The 20,882-nt window shown below is 38.2% G+C and overlaps 1 protein-coding gene across 6 annotated transcripts in view; it reads left to right on the plus strand.

Annotated features, from left to right (window-relative positions):
• Window positions 1-20,882, plus strand: part of FAF1 (Fas associated factor 1) — a 512,111-nt gene that overhangs the window by 283,039 nt on the left and 208,190 nt on the right. For all 6 annotated transcript variants that reach the window (XM_015436105.3, XM_015436115.3, XM_045386413.2 and 3 more), the window contains one exon: window positions 16,930-17,016. In XM_015436105.3, the coding sequence (XP_015291591.1) occupies window positions 16,930-17,016 (87 nt within the window). The remainder of the gene's footprint in view (window positions 1-16,929; window positions 17,017-20,882) is intronic.

Raw genomic sequence — 20,882 nt, forward strand, 5'->3', positions numbered from 1 at the left:
AACTGGGATTATAGGTTTGTACCACCATGCCTGGCTAAGTTTTGTATTTTTAGTAGAGACAGGGTTTCACCATGTTGGCCAGGCTGGTCTTGGACGCCCGACCTCCAGTGATTTGCCTGCCTCGGCCTCCCAAAGTGCTGGGATTATTTATTTATGTATTTGAGGCAGAGTCTCACTCTGTCACCCAGGCTGGAATGCAGTGGTGGGATCTCAGCTCACTGCATCTTCCACCTCCTGGGCTCAAGTAATTTCCCCGCCTCAGCCTCCCAAGTAGCTGGGACTACAGGCATGCACCATCACACCTGGCTAATCTTTGTATTTTATAGAGATAGGGTTTCGCCATGTTGCCCAGGCTGGCCTGGAACTGCTAAACTCAAGTGATCCACCCACCGCAGCCACCAGAGTGCTGAGATTACAGGCATGAACCACTGTGCCCCACCTTAGACTACTTTAAAGTAACATTATTAAAAACAGTAAAAGTATAATTTTGAAGAATTAATTTAACTGCAGTATTTCTACCTTTATAGTTCAAGCACTATAATGAAATAAGAATGAAGTGAAGCATGTAAGTATCTAGTTTATCAATAGTATGTTTTTATGTTGCTCTATATTTTCTACTTTCTTAAGTAATATCAATATATTGTCCAATAGGGCCACTATTAGCTGTGAATGGCAATTTAAACTTAAATTGCTGGCCAGGCGCCATGGCTCATGCCTATAATCCCAGCACTTTGGGAGGTCGAGGTAGGCAGATTGTTTGAATCCAGGAGTTCGAGACCAGCCTGGGCAACATGGCGAAATCCCATCACTACAAAAAAAAAAATACAAAAATTAGCTGGGTGATACCCTGTCCCTCCCCTGCCCCACCTCTGGCGGCTCCAAATGTAAATAAATAAAACATTTTTTTAAGTTTAATTTGTTTGTTTGTTTGTTTGTTTTTGAGATGGAGTTTTGCTCTTGTTGCCCAGGCTGGAGTGCAATGGCACAGTCTTGGCTCACCACAACCTCTACCTCCCAGGTTCAAGCGATTCTCCTCCCTCAGCCTCCCAAGTAGCTGGGATTACAGGCATGCACCACCACGCCTGGCTTGTTTTGTGTTTTTAGTAGAGATGAGGTGTCTCCATGTTGGTTGGGCTGGTCTCGAACTCCCAACCTCAGGTGATCCGCCCGCCTCAGCCTCCCAAAGTGCTGGGATTGCAGGCATGAGCCACTGCACCCAGCCTAAAGTTTAAAATTTTATCCCTCAGTCGGACTAGCTACATTTCAAGTGCTCAGTAGCCATATGTGGTTAGTGGTCACTATATAGGACAGCACAAAGAACATTTCTATCTTCATAGAAAATTCTGTTTGCTCTTGTAGATTATTACATACACAATTACTTATCCTTTATTTTGCTACAGTGTCATTAGAGTTTTTGTTTGTAATTTGATAATTCAGTTTCATATGTCCTAGAAATACTTTTGCTTTCTTGAAATTTTATTTCCTCCCAGTTTTTTTTAATCAACTATATGTTTAAATCAACATTTTTTCCCTTTGTTGTTCCATTAAGATAGTCAACATCTGACAGTTTTACCTTAAAACTTGTAAGTTCTGTGATGAATACAGTCGAAGTAATGCCTTTAGGTATTATTCATTTTTAAGACAACACAATCTATGACACTGTCTCTCCATGTGCCTCTTTTACCATGTACAGTGAAAAACTACTTATTAAATGGTGATTTTCCCCCCTTTATCTTATTAAGTAAATTATATGGTCTTTTTTTTATGGAAGCCTCCATAGTTAGAGATGTAAAACGGCAATTTCTTGGTTCTATAGCATGACATAGTTCAGAGCTGAGATTAGAGAAACCCCGTAGAGTTGTTAATACTTGAGGGCATCCCCAACTAGAAAAGTATGTGAATTTAGGCATGGGAGGAAGGAAGGATCTGCTTTAAATTTAGTGTAGGGTCACTGAATCTTAATGATAGATTAAACAAGGGAGGTAGAATAATGAATAGGGGTATACTGTGTGTAGCACTAATACCAGAAGTCCATGGTTTGTGGCGGTTTTTTAATGTCCTTTCCCATATGGTTTTGAATAGAGCAGGTTATGGCAGGGATGAGCTAAGGAATAGCTTTGTTAATGAATAAATAGGAGTAATTTTTTAACAGGAGACTTCAGGCAGTTTATTCAGAATGCCTGCTTATTTAATGAATCATGTGGTTAAATTTTTTTTCCTGATCTTAATAATACATTAAGTGGGATTGCTAAGGTATTCCCCGTATTTTCTTTCTAAAATAGCTATATCTACATTTCAGAGCCAGCCCTAACAGTGAATCCTTGGGTTGGGTTTTACTTTCTTAATTAAAGGCCAGTCGTATGGAGCTTTTGAGCATTGGCAGCATCAGTCCTTAGGGTTCGGTGTGCAGTATTAGACTTTGTTTCATAGTGTCAATTCATTTGGTACGAGTTAATTAAATTGTCATTTGGAGCCATTTTCCAACTCTACTATATTCACCTAAACTTAACTAGGTGTGTAATTTTGGTGACTTTACTCTTATAACGTTGCTCATGGGCAAGGCAGCCACTTTTCTTAAGACAGGCTTTCTGCCCTCCCACTTACAAATCTCTGAGAGTAATGCTGAAAGCTGATCTTGCAGAGTAGCAAGTTAGAATCAGATAACCTGACCAGACACACTTTTAAGTATCTCTCAGGGCAGTTCTTTGGAGGAGCTTACTTAATATTTCCTAAAGGAGAGGTTAAGTGGGTTGTCTTTGGTGCGTTAGTTATGCAGAGAGACGGGAAATGTAACTCTCCTGACTCCAGGGCCCCAAATGCAAACACTAGCCTAGTTGTTCCCAAACTTTCTTCTTGATGTGGATGACTTGAATGGTTTATTTTCACTTGATGAGCCACACCCCCAGGCCACTTTAGTATTCATGGCAGACCCCTACACTAAGTCCCTTTGTTGTCTTTGTTTTTTGCATTTTTTTGTTAACTAGAAAAGATAAAATTATGAGAGACCTGATTATAGACTGAGGTTCTGTTGCTGATGGTTCCCACCACTTTTTTCACATCTCAGAGAAAGGCAAAGACCTGGATGGGCAACAGAAAACAGCAAAGCAAACATAAACATCACATCATGTCTGAGCATCAATGTGGTGCTACCAGAGTGGGAAAGGATATAGTCATTATCAAAATATAAAGATGGTTCTTTGCCAAAAGCATTAACATTGTCAGCATTTTAAAGTTTGAAACTTGCTGTAGAAGCAATGGTCTTTTCTTTAAGGAAAAAAAAATGTTTTCTTGAAGAAAAGGAAAATGGACTAAGAATTTTAAAAATCTGCATTATTGTTCTGAATATTAACTAAGTGAATGACATTTAGGCAAATAGCTTAATTTGTCTGTGTTTGTGCATGTGTGCACTTGTGTTTTTTAACTCACATGAAATAAAATTAAAAAGGAAGTACAATTCTTTAAAAAACAAGTGGGCAAAGTAGATTAATGGCACTGGTAAATTGTCTTCCTTGTAGATGCAGTTTTTTAGTTTAGAACTTACAGAGGTTACAAATAAGACACAGCTAACTGTTTCTGATAAGAATTTCACTTGTCCAGATCAAAAGCATAGAAGAGGAGTTGGCAAGAGTGCCCAACTGTTGAGAGAGGGAAAACTGGAATAACAGGATAGGGCATAATTGATTTACTGTCCATTAGCCAAGTAGAAGTAGCAGGCCCATAGTGTGAATATCTTCATATTCTTTTATTCCAGCCAAAATCCTTACTAATGTCAGGGGTGAAGGAGACTCAGAACGCATTGGCCAAAAGTGTAAGAGGAAGAGCCTTGGTAACTCTCATGATAAAATTTAACTATTTTAGGCCGGGCGCGGTGGCTCACGCTTGTAATCCCAGCACTTTGGGAGGCCGAGGCGGGCAGATCACGAGGTCAGGAGATCGAGACCATCCTGGCTAACAGGGTGAAACCCTGTCTCTACTAAAAAATAGAAAAAATTAGCTGGGTGTGGTAGTGGGTGCCTGTGGTCCCAGCTACTTGGGAGGCTGAGGCAGGAGAATGGCGTGAACCCGGTAGGCGGAGCTTGCAGTGAGTCGAGATCCCACCACTGCACTCCAGCCTGGGCGACAGAGTGAGACTCTGTCTCAAAAAAAAAAAAAAAAAAAAAAAAAAAATTTAACTATTTTAATATGCTCTTCTTTTTCCTTGATTCATTTTCCTTGGAGATTTTTTATCTTGCCATCTTTCCTATTGTTATTGTTACTGGCTTTGTTGTTCTTCCTCTTCATCACTTAAAAGTACAAAGTGGACAGATTATAACTGCATTATCCATTGCAGCGCAGCAGCTGTGAAAAGGCTCATTTGCTTTCATAACAGGGGCTTTGCCCATAGTTGGTCACTCTCACTTGTGACTAGTTTTTGTTGTTCTTGTTGCTGTTGTTGTTTTTGAGATGGAGTCTCACTCTGTCGCCCAGACTGGATTGCAGTGGTGTGGCCTCGGCTCACTGCAACCTCTGCCTTCTGGGTTCAAGCAATTCTCCTGTCTCAGCCTCCCGAGTAGCTGGGATTACAGATGTGTGCCACCATGCCTGGCTAATTTTTGTATTTTTAGTAGAGATGGAGTTTCACCATGTTGGCCAGGCTAGTCTCGAACTTTTGACCTCAGGTGATCCGCCCACCTCAGCCTCCCAGAGTGTTGGGATTATAGGCGTGAGCTACTGCACCCCACTCACTTGTTACTACTTAATGACCACTGTTTAGAATTAAGTGCAAATGGTTTCATAGAAGATTCATACACATTACAGTTATAAAAGTGTCCGGTAGCCGGGCACAGTGGCTTACAACCTGTAATCCCAGCACTTTGAGGGTGCTGAGGTGGGAGGATTGCTTGAGTCCAGGGGTTTGAGACCAGCCTGGGCACAATAATGATATCTCCTCTCTACAAAAAGTTTAAAAATTTACCCAGGTGTGGTGGTATGCATCTGTAGTCACTCAGAAGGCTGAGTTGGGAGGATCTCATCAGCCCAGGAGATCCAGGCTGCAGTGAGCTGTGATAGCCCCACTTCACTCCAGCCTGGGTGACAGAGTAAGACACTGTCTCAAAAAAACACAAAAAAGTGTCCAGTGGACGGCTGGGCGCGGTTGCTCACGCCTGTAATCCCAGCAGTTTGGGAGGCCAAGGCAGGCAGATCACCTGGTCTTTTTTTTTTTTTTTGAGATGGAGTCTCGCTGTGTTACCCAGGCTGGAATGCAGTGGTACGATCTGGGCTCACTGCAACTTCTGCCTCCCAGGTTCAAGCAATTCTTGTGCCTCAGCTTCCTGAGTAGCTGGGATTACAGGATGCACCACCATACCTAGCTAATTTTTGTATTTTTAGTAGAGACAGGGTTTCATCATGTTGGCCAGACTGGTGTCGAACTCCTGACGTCAAGTGATCTGCCCACCTTGGCCTCCCAAAATGTTAGGATTATGGGCGTGAACCTCTGCACCTGGCCTGATCTTTTTTCTAAGCATACATATGGTATGCATACATATGTACCTATACTTACACACACATAACTTAAACAGAGATTCATATTATTTCGTAACCTGGTTTTTAAAAAGATCGTGTAACAACTTTTTATATTACCAAATATTCTCCCACATTAGGGGTCAGCAGATTTTTTTCCTGGAAAGAGACAGATAATTCCTATTTTAGGGTTTTTAGGCCATGCAGTCTCTGTTGCATCTACTCAACTCTGCTAGCTTAGTAGTGCAAAAACAGCCAGAGAAAATATGTAAACAAATGGATGTGGCTGTGTTCCAGTGGAACTTTATGGACAGAAACAGACAGTAGACTGGATTTGACCTCTGGGCTCTGCTTTGTTGATGTTGGTTCATCACTTTAATAACTGCACGGTATCTTATTTATTCTATTATTGGATATTATGCCAATTTTGTGTTTTGATATGATTTTGTGTGGTGATAAACAAGGCTGCAATGAATATCCTTATAGCGAAATATTTGGTTGCAGTTATGATCATGTCTTTAAGATTAGTACATTGCTTCTGACATTGTATCAGATTATCTACTAAAACTCAAATTTAAAAATCAAAACATTTCTGGTCTGCAGTATTTCTTGATTTATGTGTCCAATCTTTAAAGTATTATATAAAATTGAATTTCACAAAATGGTGTTAGGTTAAAGTAAAATTCCTAAAAATGTTCCTATAATTGCTTCAGTTATTTCTAAAATTGTCTTTGGGCTTAATTGGTGTTTTCCTTCCTGAAAAGAATTATAAATTGATTAATTTACTTGATTTTTAAATGAGATTTTAAGAGCCTTTATTGAGTGGTTGTTATTTTATTTATTGAAGGCTGTAAGAAACGTTTTTTTCATATTATTTACTAGGCCATTAAATAATTGGAAAAGTTTTGTTCCCTGTACAGAAGAAATATTGCCCTTTGTGACAAGGTCTTGTCTGACTGTTAGGAAACCTTTTTCTTTTGGGCCTTGTTTCAGCTATCCTACAAAAGGAAAACATAACCTGTTTGTGTGTTTGTTTGTTTGTTTATTGAGACGGAGTCTCACTCTGTCGCCCAGTCTGGAGTGCAGTGGCACGATCCCGGTTCACTGCATGCTCCGCCTCCTGGGTTCACGCCATTCTCCCGCCTAAGCCTCCGGAGTAGCTGGGACGACAGGCGCCCGCCACCACGCCCGGCTAATTTTGGTTTTGTATTTTTAGTAGAGACGGAGTTTCACCTTGTTAGCCAGGATGGTCTCGATTTCCTGACCTGGTGATCCGCCTGTCTCGGCCTCCCAAGGTGCTGGGATTACAAGCGTGAGCCACCGCGCCCGGACTTCTGTTTAGTTTTTTATATGGCTCAAACATAGTTTTCTGGTGGTTAGGGACATTTCTTCAGTTTATCTGACATAGATAGATATCTTCCAAGTTTGTTTAGTGAGACCAAAGGTCATTTATTGTGAGTTTGCAGGTTTACTGAAAGTTCCAAATATGTATTATGACCAGGAAGCAGTCACACTTAAGCTTGAGACAGAAAAACTAAAGATTGGCCCGGCACAATGGCTCACACCTGTAATCCCACCACTTTGGGAAGCCGAGGCGGGCGGATCACAAGGTCAAGAGATCGAGACCATCCTGGCCAAAATGGTGAAACTCTGTCTCTACTAAAAACACAAAAATTAGCTGGACATGGTGGCACACGCCTGTAATCCCAGCTACTTGGGAGGCTGAGGCAGGAGAATTGCTTGAACTCTGGAGGCAGAGGTTGCAGTGAGCCGAGATTACACGACTGTGCTCCAGCCTGGTGACAGAGGAAAAAAAAAAAATTAACAGGTTTTCAATTAACAGATATTTAGATTAAACTAAGAATGCAACGAAGTCTGTAGTAAAGAGGTAGTATCTTCTCTCATTAATTTCTTAGGCTAATGAAATCACATCATCCAAATGAAATTGCAACATTTTTAGAATTTCTGCAACAAATCGTTATTAATTATATTTATTCTCAAAAGTGACTGGCCACCTTAGGCAGAGTTCAAAGAATTTTAGTATCAGTAAACTCGAGAGGCATGGCTATCTGGAAGAGCCTATATATTATTTGCACATTCTAAAGCAGTGCTTCTTGCCGGGCGCGGTGGCTCACACCTGTAATCCTAGCACTTTGGGAGGCCAGGGTGGGTGGATCACAAGGTTGGGAGTTCGAGACCAGGCTGGCCAATATGGTGAAACCCTGTCTCTACTAAAAAAATACAAAAATTAGCCAGGTGTGGTGGCATGTGCCTGTAGTCCCAGGTACTCGGGAGGCTGAGGCAGAAGAATCGCTTGAACCTGGGAGGCGGAAGTTTCAGTGAGCTGAGATTGTGCCTCTGCACTCCAGCCTGGGTGACAGCGACTCCATCGCAAAAAAAAAAAAATTAAAATTGAAAGAAAAAAAAAAAAAAGCAATGCTTCTTAAAATTTAGCTTGGTAAGAGTTACCTAAAGAGCTTGTTAAAAGACAGATTGCTGGGCACCAGGGTGTTCCATACGCTAGGTCTGTAGTGGGGCCCATGAATTTGCATTTCTAATAGTTTCCAGGTGATACTAGTACCCGGTCCAGCCACCACCCTTTAAGAACCACTGTTGTAGAAAAATAATTAACCTAGGGGAACATCACACACCAGGGCCTATCACGGGGAGGGGGGAGGGGGGAGGGGGGAGGGATTGCATTGGGAGTTATACCTGATGTAAATGATGAGTTGATGGGTGCTGACGAGTTGATGGGTGCAGCACACCAACATGGCACAAGTATACATATGTAACAAATCTGCACGTTATGTACATGTACCCTAGAACTTAAAGTATAATAATTAAAAAAAAAGAAAAATAATTAACCTTTTTTTCCAGTTATAATTTTAATTCCTGCAACTTCACAGTTTCTATAAACTTTTGTTTTTCAGAAAGCTCCTAAAATTTAGCTTCTTTTTAATTTGTGAATTATGTTTAGCTTTTCTCATCTATGAACATTTTCTTAGCACTTTAGGAATTGTCTTTTATCAGAAGACATGCATACAGCCAACAGACACATGAAAAAATGCTCGTCATCACTGGCCATCAGAGAAATGCAAATCAAAACCACAATGAGATACCATCTCACACCAGTTAGAATGGCAATCATTAAAAAGTCAGGAAACAACAGGTGCTGGAGAGGTTGTGGAGAAACAGGAATACTTTTACACTGTTGGTGGGATTGTAAACTAGTTCAACCATTATGGAAAACAGTATGGCGATTCCTCAAGGATCTAGAACTAGAAGTACCATATGACCCAGCCATCCCATTACTGGGTGTATACCCAAAGGATTATAAATCATGCTGCTATAAAGACACATGCACACGTATGTTTATTGCAGCACTATTCACAATAGCAAAGACTTGGAATCAACCAAAATGTCCATTAGTGACAGACTGGATTAAGAAAATGTGGCACATATACACCGTGGAATACTATGCAGCCATAAAAAAGGATGAGTTTGTGTCTGTCCTTTGTAGGGACATGAATGCAGCTGGAAACCATCATTCTCAGCAAACTATCGCAAGAAGAGAAAACCAAACACCGCATGTTCTCACTCATAGGTGGGAACTGAACAATGAGATCACTTGGACTCTGGAAGAGGAACATCACACACCGGGGCCTATTATGGGGAGGGATTGCATTGGGAGTTATACCTGATGTAAATGACGAGCCGATGGGTGCTGACGAGTTGATGGGTGCAGCACACCAACGTGGCACAAGTATACGTATGTAACAAACCTGCACGTTATGCACATGTACCCTAGAACTTAAAGTATTAAAAAAAAAAAAGAATACATTTCTTAAAACTCTAAAGAATAGAAAAATAAGAATAAAAATTATACAGCTTGGAAAAAAAAAAAAGGCATTGTCTTTTATCTTAAAATCCAGGTTTGACCTTTTACTAAGGATACAAATTCACGGCCGGGCCCGGTGGCTCACGCCTGTAATCCCAGCACTTTGGGAGGCTGAGGCAGGCGGATCACGAGGTCAGGAGTTCAAGATCATCCTGTGAATGGTGAAACCCCATCTCTACTAAAATTAGCCGGGCATGGTGGCGGGCACCTGTAGTCCCAGCTACTCTGGAGGCTGAGGCTGGAGAATGGCGTGAACCTGGGAGGCGGAGCTTGCTGCTGAGATCGCGCCACTGCCCTCCAGCCTGGGCGACAGAGCGAGACTCCGTCTCAAAAAAAAAAAAAGATACAAATTCATTTTAATAAATGTGTGATTATTAGTTGTTATTTAAGTAATATCTAACTTTGCAATTGTCAAGTTGCTTTCACTCACACCAGACTTTTAGTATTGGAAATTATGAACATAACCATGTTACCCATGGAAGTGTTAAATCTTATCCTGGGTAGTGTTTCAGGATGGCCAAAATCCATCTCCAATTAAATACATTTAAATTAGTTTCCATATTTGATTAACTTTACTGTCATCATCCTAGTAATCTCTTAGAAAGGCAATTGTCAAATTTCTTTATAGCCAAGTAAGAGTTGAAATAAGTTTTTAAAGTATGGTACAAAGCAAAACTAAGTTACAGTTATTAAAATGAAGAATTCATTTAGAGCCAAAAGATTTTTTAAAACTGCAGAATACAGTCAGTTCAAAGCCTGATTGAAAGCAACTTCATTTTTATAGATTTCTTGAAACAGATCTTCATTGTTTTCTGGAAAGATAGTATTTGAGAAAAAGAAATGTCTCCAGTTACTGTTTTTATGAGGAGAGAATAGCTTGGTCTTTTTAATGGTTAATGAGAAGAAGTAATAGTTAAACACTTAGAGCATTGATTTCTGATTTGAATTCTCCAACACAGGCCAGCCCCGGGGGGGGGGGGGGGAAGCTTGCTAATTAACATTTGATTACTGATGCCACCTTCTCATTCCCCTTGCACCATCCGGTTTCAAACGTTTTTTGTTCAGAAAGGATTTTAAGGAGGTTTTTAACTTGCATCTTAGTAAAACAAATCCATGTGCAACTGCAACGTGTATATAATAATTTTTAAAAGAGGAGAAAAAAAGGCCTTAGATATGAAGTATGTGTTCAGAACGCACTCTGAATCACTTCTGATTCAGAAGTGATTGCTTTCTTAACTATAAGCCTTTCAGAGCACCAGTGATTGCTAGGATACTGGAATTAAGCCTAGTTTGTATGCGTTATTTTGATTTAGCACACACACATACAAATAACTTATTTGCTCAATGCGGTTATTTAACAAACTCTTAACCAGAACATCTGATAATGTGATGCACTGGGAGCTTAAGTTTGATATATTTAAAATTTGGTCTAAGCTCAGGTTTTAATATGACTGGAGTCCTTTTTCTTCTAAGAATGATAAAAGAATGAGATGGATGGCTGTAGTTTCAGAGTACTTTTTTGTAAGGGCTGTACTATAAAGTGCCATAGTATCTTAATTCAGAAAATCCAGAAACTAAAATGCTGATTACTGAACATTTTTTTATATTTTGCAATAACAAAATGTTTGATATGTGAAGAATTGTGGGCCAGATTTCAAAAAATGTTAAATGTTGAGATAATAAAACTTGAAAACTATATCACTTAGTAGCATTCTGGCAAAATCATATAACCACTCTGATGACATTAGGTTGATAGAATAGTTTTCTGGGAAACCAGTATGACAGGCCTTATTTTTAAATGAGATCTCATAAGGGGAAAATATTAATTAGTGTTTTTTAAAAAGTGTAATAAAAGTAAATACTAAGACTCATCATGCAAAAAAACCACGAAAATGCTTATTATCTTTATTTCTCATGTGAAATAACTTGCCATTTTTCTTTTTGATGTCTCTGTTATATTTATCCGATTGTTTCTCCATTTTCTAGCATTAATGATTTTAAATTTTCTCTCATTACTTCCTCGTCTTGTATATATTTAGCACCTCTTTTCTTCTACCTAGGATTAAGTCTAGTATTTTCATGAAATAATAACATTTTGGATCTTTGAAAATCAGAAATGATCATGTTTTATTCTCTTCTAAGATGGAGTACGTGAGATCTCAGAAAGGCTCCACCAATTTTTCCACAGTAACAGTTGAGCAGAATGAGGATTAGAAATCTAGTTCTCTGGCTTGGTAAGGTAGCTCGCCTGTAATTCCAGCACTTTGGTAGGCTAAGGTGGGCAGATCATGAGGTCAGGAGTTCGAGACTAGCCTGGCCAACATGGTGAAACCCTGTCTCTACTAAAAATACAAAAATTAGCCGGGTGTGGTGGCACATGCCTGTAATCCCAGCTACTCAGGAGGCTGAGGCAGGAGAATCACTTGAACCCAGGAGGCAGAGTTGGTAGTGAGCCGAGAACCCACTGCACTCTGGCCTGGGCGACAGAGCAAGACTCTGTCTCAGCAAAAAAATAAAAATAAAAAATAAATAAATCTAGTTCTCTGCCTCAAGGTATGCTGCCACACCTCAAACTTTGTGACTTTTTTATTAGTTTGCTTTCACAAGAATAATATCTGAATGACATTTAAAATTCCCTAAAAGTTTTTCAATAGTTTGATATTTAGCTCACAAGGAATGGTGTTTTATAACTGAGAATGTTATCTACTAAATTTTATATTTTTCAATTTAAATAGTTAAGAACAACTTATTTGAGACTAATCTGAGCTTCACGGTTTAACCTTTAGCAGAGCAACTTTTCCTAAGAATTACTTTCCTAAGAAATTCTGATGAAATTTAACTAAAAAATAAAACTGAAAATTTAAATGAATAAAAAAAAAAGTTAGTGGGAGATGAATATCTTATGAAGGTACTTTTATAATTTTATACTGAGTAGGTTATAATGAAATGATCTTTTCACCAGTGCTGTGTTTAACATTGAAATTTCCACAGACATTGAGGAACTATGAAGTTTGAAGTAGAGATTATTACTTAGTTTTTCATATTAATTATACTATATAAACAGGTGTTTATTAGCAATGACAAATAAATAATAAGGAAACAAATCAGTAATTAATTCTATACTATTAAAAGTTAATCTGATTTATATATTTCCTCAGTTGCAAACGACTGTCTTATCTGAAACAATATGGAAGAAATTAAACCATACCTTTAGAAAAACTTGAATGCAAATTAGAAAATCTGTTGTCAATCCAGAACTCTAGATCTAAATACAATATAGTTTGTAACGTAATTTTAATGTTCAGCTGGTAATCAAAGAATTTATTAAATTCCTTCTGAACTAATTGAAACATTTGCATAGTTTAGGAGTCTGAAATCTCATAGATTTAGAGCTTAATGTAAAACAAGAATTAAAGAGATTATGAAGGTTCAGCATGATCTTGAGCCAATGCTGATCAAAAACAAAAAATGTGTAAGATAAAAAAGCCCTTAGGAAATGTTACCCTGTGAAGTGCCACTTGTCCTTAACTGGAATTTAACACACTCTAAAGATGAAACTCCATCAGAAGCAGCACAATATTGGCAGCTGGTCATGCCAGCCACTGCAACCCAGCCTGTGTGTGTATGTTCTTTCTACTTCTTTAAAGTGCTCTCAAATCCCAAGTCAATCAATTAGTGTCCTTCCTCCTCTCTTTCTCACTTCTCTCTCCTCTTTCTTTCCCTATCATCTCTTTCTCTCTGTCTCTTTACCCTCCATCTTCTCTCTTTCCTCCTTTTCCCTTTCCCCTTCTTCCTCCTTTTCTCCCTCTCCATTCCCCCTCCCTCTTTCTTCCTCTTATTTCTTCATCTTCCCTCCTCTGAAAGAACTGTGTCCTTCATCTGATCCATGATGACTTTAAATTCATCTGTATCATTTTATACAAAGCTGTATTTTATCATTTAGGTTTCCTAGAATACTAACTTTTTTCAGAATTGTTTTTATGTTTGTTTTGTGTACATTTTGGATTTCTTTCTTCTCTGCAGGATTATGATTTCAATTTTTTATTAAACATAATCATCAATAAAGAAAATGGAATTGTAATCTATTAGTAAAATCCCCACTGTTTTGATGCTTTTGCTATCTTATCACTTGTGCTTCATCCATATACTGATAACATCTACATATGTACAGCATTGGTATGCATGGAATTATTTTTGAACAACAAATTTGTTTTCAGTTAAATTGTTGTTTAGTGATTGTGGTTTAACATAAGATTCTTTTAGTTTAAACTCAGAATACTCTGTGAATTTAGCCTTTGCATTGGAACAATCAAACATTAGCCTAATATGCTTTACATGGGACTCTCTCAGCCAAGTTCTGTCTGCATTAGCCAGTTTATTCTATGACAAGTTGCTTAACAGATGTCATTCTGGGGAGAACAATGAAGCCAAATACTTGTGCAATGGCTAACATTACTCTAACTTTGATCACTTTTGTTCAGCACATCAGTCTGGCGTTGTGCTTTATACCAACATAACACTATAGCCAGGACGTGCTTTTCAGGCTTAGAATAGCAAAGGAATGTTATTCAATTTAGTGCAGTTACAGATGAGTTAATGAAAGAAGAAAATACTGTTTATTTCATAATACCTTATTGTTGTATTTTGGAATTAAGATGGAATTTAAAGAATCCCACTCCAAAGTTATTTGTTTGTATACTCATAGTATTTGTGTATACTTTACAGTGCTAAAGTAGCTTTGCCACCTTTCCAAAAGGATGTAAGTATTTGTCCTGCTTTTTTTCAAAAATAACTGATAAAGTTTGTTATATCTAGATAACATAATCAAAAATAATTTCAAGAAATTATTTTAAAGTAATAATTTCTTAATTATTTTACGAAATAGTTTTAAGAAATTCTTTTGCCTTGAAGCCTAAAGACTCCTCATACTCCCTCTTCTAGCCTTCATCTTTTATTAATGTAACACTCTAGGTTTGTGGAACACTTTTCTTGTTAAGAACACTAATGTTTAAAAATAACAAAATAATAACAGCTAGTAAAGTGGTTAGATGTTAACCCAATTACATTTGGTTAAATTGTTGGGTTGATAATGACTGATAAAAATTTCCAAGCAATGTGACCAACTATAAACAAAATATTGCATGGTAGACTAGCCATTTGCTAAGAAACTCTAAAGAAAACCTGTTTGTTTGAATTGAGTACAGATCAAGCCATTCCCAAGCTCCTCAGATCTCATTTACTAAGTCATTTTTCCACAGGTGTGAATTAGAGGTAAAAATAGAATGAGTTCTGTGTTTTTGTTTTATTTTTTGTTTCTCCTTTCCGTAGTGAACTTGTATCTCTATTTCACTGGAATGGTAACTTAGATGTGATTATGTATAAGAAAGGGTAATGTGAAAACAAAATGCTGTAATTGGACAACATGATACTTTAAGCTTCTGCATTTTTAAAACATAAATGCATGATGCTTGTTGAAGTATGAGAATCTATTGAAGTCTTTGGGTTTTGTTTTGTTTTTTGAGACAGGGTCTCACTGTGTCATCTAGAGTTCAGTGGCACAGTCATGGCTCACTGCTGCCTCGATCTGCTGGGCTCAAGGGATCTTCGCAGCTTGGCCTCCCAAAGGGTTGGGATTACAGGCATGAGACACCATGCCTGGCCTCAAGTCTTAACATAGAACATATGATAGGGAGCATTTCAATCCTAACTTCATTTGATACAGTAGGATAATAGTGCCATAATTAACTTGAAGAATTAGTTAAAATGGATAATCTCTCCATTGTTATGATTCATTAATTTATTTGTGAATAAAAACTAAAATAGAAAAGAAAACCTGAAGAGAGACATATTGCTTTTTTCTTTTTTTTTTTTTGAAACAAGGTCTTGCTCTGTCTGCCAGGTGGGAGTCCAGTGGCGTGATCATGGCTCACTGTATCCTCAACCTCTTGGACTCAAACAGTCGCCCCACCTCAGCTTCCTGTGTAGTGGGGACTACAGGCATGAGCCACTATGCCTAGCTAATGTTATTTTTTGGTAGAAATGGGATCTCACTATGTTGCCCAGGCTCATCTTGAACTCCTGAGCTCATGTGATCCTCCTACCTTGACCTCCTAAAGTGCTGGGATTACAGGTGTGAACCACCACACCCAGTAACACTTCTTTTATTTTTATTTTTATTATTTTCTTTTGAGACAGAGTCTCACACTGTTGCCCAGGCTGGAGTGCGGTGGCACAATCTCAGCTCACTGCAACCTCTGCCTCCTGGGTTCAAGCCATTCTCCTGCCTCAGCTTTTTGAGTAGCTGGGATTACAAGCACGTGCCACCACACCTGGCTAATTTTTGTATTTTTTGTAAAGACAAGGTTTTGCTGTGTTGGCCAGGTTGGTCTTGAACTCCTGACCTCAAGTGATCCGCCCACCTCAGCCTCCCAAAGTGCTAGGATTACAGGTGTGAGCCACCACGCCCAGCCAACACTTCTTAATTACTGGCTGATGTAGAGTTTAACCTTCCAACACTTTATTCTGATAAGTTTACCTCCTTCCCTTTCAAAGTAGAAGGTATAATGTTGCATGTTGGGAAAAATAGTTTCTCAGCTTTAATGCATTTTTTGTATTTAATTTTCAGGAAGGGCCTATAGCTCTGATGTTAGTAAATATTACATGAAATAGTTTTTAGTTTGGATTGATTTCAAAAAAATAACCTGTGCTACTTTTTTTTTTTGTCGGTGGTGGGGAGATAGAGTCTCACTCTGTTGCTCAGGCTGGAGTGCGGTGGCACGATCTCAGCTCACTGCCACCTCTGCCTCCTGGATGCAAATGATTCTCCTGCCTCAGTCTCCCAAGTAGCTGGGATTATAGGAGCCACCACCACGCCTGGCTAATTTTTTGTATTTTTAGTTAAAGATGGGGTTTCACCATGTTGGCCAGACTGGTCTCGAACTCTTGACCTCAGGTGATCCACCTGCCTTGGCCTCCCAAAGTCCTAAGATTACAGGTGTGAGCCACTGTGCCTGGCCCTGTGCTCCTTTAATAAGAAGTTTCTATATCTTTGAAACTTACTTAAAAAATGTAAAGACAATTTTAGGTTTTTCCGCCCCTGCCCCACTTCCCTGTAATAAAACTATACCCTTCACTATTCCACATAAAAATGAAATATGTTTTTAGTTTTAAATCATTGTACATTTTAACGATTAAATAAATTATAAAAATTCATAATTGTACTTTGCCCTTAGGGAACTGGGTGCCTGAAGTTTCCTGACTGAAAAGAAATGAAGCCAGCCAGGGGCTGAAAACAAGAAAGGAGGGATGTTTCTTAACTCTTACTTCATCTAGTCTTCATTGAGAATCTGCTTTTAAGTTTGGTTTTGTTCTTTTTTACAAAATTTTTTGACTTGGGTTTTTATAGTTTCAAATTCTTGTTTTGAATCTAGAAGAAAACAGGAAATACATTGTGTGTCTCATAAATTGATTGGAAACTATAAGTCATGTGAAAAGTCTATTTTAATTGTCCTGTCTCTTTCTTTTCATAGGTAAAGAGAAATGTGTATGACCTTACAAGTATACCCGTTCGCCACCAATTGTGGGAGGGCTGGCCAACTTCTGCTACAGACGACTCAGTGAGTGACAGTCATATTTTCAGCTTTATATCCTCCTTTCTCTTTTGCCACTTTCAGTCTATTTGGCTTTGATAATACGCACAATCAAATGCATTGAGTCTTCCATTGAAAGAATTATCTAGCCAGGCACGGTGGCTCACGCCTCCCAGCACTTTGGGAGGCTGAGGTGGGTGGATCACCTGAGGTCAAGAGTTTGAGACCAACCTGGCCACCATGGTGAAACCCTATCTCTACTAAAAACACAAAAATTAGCTGGGCATGGTGGCAGGCACCTCTAATCCCACTACTCAGGAGGTCGAGGTAAGAGAATCACTTGAACCTGGGAGGTGAAGGTTGCAGTGGGCTGAGATTGCACCATTGCACTCCAGCTTGGGTGACAAAAGTGAAACTCCATCTCAAAAAAAAAAGGAAATAATTATCTAAACCAAACAATGTGAAAGTAAGAGAAGTTGTAATAATTTGAGTTCACTTTTGGAACAGATATCACAAGCCAAGCAGGTCAACGTTCTGTTGGTAATGTTACAGTTATCAATGCAAGAATTTGATGCTGCTGGGTTTGACTTAATTTTTTTCTTGATGAGAAGAATATATTCAGATACTACTAATGAAATGTTCAAGGCAAAAACATTTTCTTTCCTAAATTACAGATATTTCAAAATCAAGCCAATCATTGTATTTAATTTTAAAACTACCTTTTTCATAGTAGACTGACACTTAATATCAGTCTACTGATAAAAATTAAAGTTAATTTTTATAGTTAATATTAATAGCACTTTAATCTCAAACATACCCATAAATTTCGCTACTGTAAGAAGCTGGAAGAAAATAGCCTGTCATTTTTACCGTTATTATATTTTTTATAATGATTTTCCTATGGTAAATTTTTGAAGCCTTTCCTATCTGTTTTCATTTCCACTTATTGCTCTTTTCTGTGAGAGTAAATTTCACTATATAAGGAGGCCATCTGAAATTCAGTTTTGGCCACTTTTCCCCACAAACTTGCTTGTCTAACCAGATATCTAATTTTTTTTAAAAAGTAAAAGTGAAAATGAGAATGTTTCTGGAAATCTCAAGTTACTTCTAATTTTTAAAATAAATAGGGCTAAAAAGAAATTGGGACTTTATAAACATCTTGTAATGATCAATACTGAAATAATGATTATGCCTAAGAATTGAATTACCTTTCAATATTTTCTAGTAAATATTATATTTCTGCCTGGCTAATAGCTACAGTTCACTCCTCTTCCAGCACCACCACTATATATTTTAATATAAAATAATTCTTTGTGGAAGACAGAAAAGTTTTAAGACAATTTATGTAGATGCTACTTGAATCTAATTACAATGTAAACACTATGCCTTTAGAAAATGCTTTGTGGATTATGAAATTTTAAAAATCAGAAACTTTAATAATCAGAAAATAGCAAAACCTTTATTTTTGGTCAGGCACGGTGGCTCACACCTGTAATCCCAGCACTTTGGGAGGCCGAGGCCGGTGGATCACCTGAGGTCGGGAGTTTGTTTGTTTGTTTGTTTGTTTGTTTTTGAGATGGAATCTTGCTCTGTTGCCCAGGCTGGAGTACAATGACACAATCTTGGCTCAGTGCAACCTCTACCTTCTGTGTTCAAGCAGTTCTCCTGCCTCAGCCTCCCAAGTATCTGGGAGGTGCTCTCCACCATGCCCGGGTAATTTTTGTAGTTTTAATAGAGATGAAGTTTCACCATGTAGGCCAGGCTGGTTTTCAACTCCTGACCTCAGGTGACCTGCCCGCCTTGGCCTCCCAAAGTGCTGAGATTACAGGCATGAGCCACTGTGCCTGGCCAAGGTCAGGAGTTTGAAACCAGCCTGGCCAACATGGTGAAACCCTGTCTCTAATAAAAATACAAAATTAGCTGGGCATGGTGGTTTATGCCTGTAATCCCAGCTAGCTGCGGGGCTAAAGCAGGAGAATCACTTGAACCTGGAAAGGGAGGTTGCAGTGAGCCGAGATTGTGCCATTGCACTCCACTGGGCAACAAGAGCAAAACTCCATCTGAAAAACAAAAACAAAAGCCCCTTTATTTTTAATAAACATTTCCAGAAAAAAAATCTTTAGGTTTAGGTACTAAATTTGTTTCTAAAAAACTGATTTCAGCATTGATATTATAGTATATAATTAGAATTATTGGCTGGTCATCTACGGTTAAGGATAGGGATGTGTTTGTGGTTTTCTTCTGGTTTTTCTTTGTTGTTGTTTTTCTTGCTTGAGTGAGAAATTTGATAGAGAATATGCTACATTTATTTTTACAAAAATAAAAGAGTAATGTTCATACATGATGGTCTACTGTTTACCTGAGGAGGCATGAGAAAAACAGAAATGTTCTTAGTATTGTCTAATAACTTATTCCAAGAAATAGTAATATTATAGAAGAAATAATTATATATATAGAAGAAATAGAAGAAAATAATTAAGACCTGAGCATATCATTAAATTCTCTGAGCTTTAATTTTCTCACTAATTTGCGGAACTATTATGAAGATAAGTGATAATATAAATATAGTACCTGGCTCATAGTAGACACTCGATAAATGAGTCAACATTATAATTAAGATAACTCCAAAAAAAGTGATCATAATTGCAGATTACAATTACAGGCAAGAATTGACTGATTTAAAGAAATGAAGTGGTGTCTGAGACTTGCTTCAGAATAACCCATGCGTGGCACAGTGAGTGAGGATAGAGCTAATTTAGATTAGGCATCTATCACTCATTGTTGAATCTGGATGATATGTATATTGGGTTTATTATACTGTTTTCTCAACCTTTGTATATGTTTGAAAATTTTCATGATACAAAGTTTAAAGCAAAAATAATTGTCTTGTTTAAGAGCAGGGACATAAGATAATAGAGAAACTCTGGAAATGTGAGGCTTCACAGGGTTGAAAAAGCCAACTGCTTTTGCACCCCACCCTTTTAGAAACCAGAAATTGGCTTATCAGGTACAAGTTCCAAGAGTGGTAGGCAAAGTCGATGAAATATGATCAATTCTTCTGCCTGTAAAATAGTGCCTTATACATTTTAGGTGCTAATTCATTGAATTGAGTTGGCATGGTCTTTTATGAGACCCATGTTTTAATAGTTTTTATAACATTTAATTTTTTGCCAAAGAGTTGTCATGCAGTCTAATTACTATAGGAAAATATGGAAAGCAGCTAAAACTGTTTGTTTCCAAGACTGTAATACTACTTGGTGCTCTTAAGTCACAGCAAACACAAGAGGGAATCCCTATTAAGAGGCTTGATTCTTTTAGCCTCATTATTCCCATTTGCACCTTGTCCCAGAACCTGTGAAGTGGTGCCTGCCCACACCTCCCCAGAGCAAATGTTGCCGCATTGGCAGGATGTTGCCTTGAGCTTGCATGATTTGATACAACAAAGATGTTTAGGGCCAAGCTGCTTTTAACTGATGCCACAGCAGATTCACTAGCTCCAGTGCTTGAATTTAGCCAAAAATGGCTTATAACCAGTATTCTGAGGATATCATGGCCAAAAATATGTCATAAAACCTGTTTCATTAGGAGTATAAAAACTCATAATGCTGGTACTTGTAGTCTATATTTGTTGCAGGCAGTGGTGTTTTTATACTTATTGAAATCATTCAAGTGGAGGCATCTGCTACAAAACAAAATAGTCCTCAGCTTAGGGCATGAATTGGGTACAGCTGAGAAATGTCAGCTGTGTAAACAGCCTGAAATGTGTTACCAACAAAAATATAATTAATTTCTTTCCAAGACAGTGTGCCATAACTTAATACTTAGAATGGTTTAACTTTCAGAGAAAGCACCTGAACATTTGCTTCCTAGTGCCAGAGTAGAGGATTGATTAT

This window comes from Macaca fascicularis, chromosome 1 (assembly GCF_037993035.2).
Source record: "Macaca fascicularis isolate 582-1 chromosome 1, T2T-MFA8v1.1".
NCBI classification, from domain to species: Eukaryota; Metazoa; Chordata; class Mammalia; order Primates; family Cercopithecidae; genus Macaca; species Macaca fascicularis.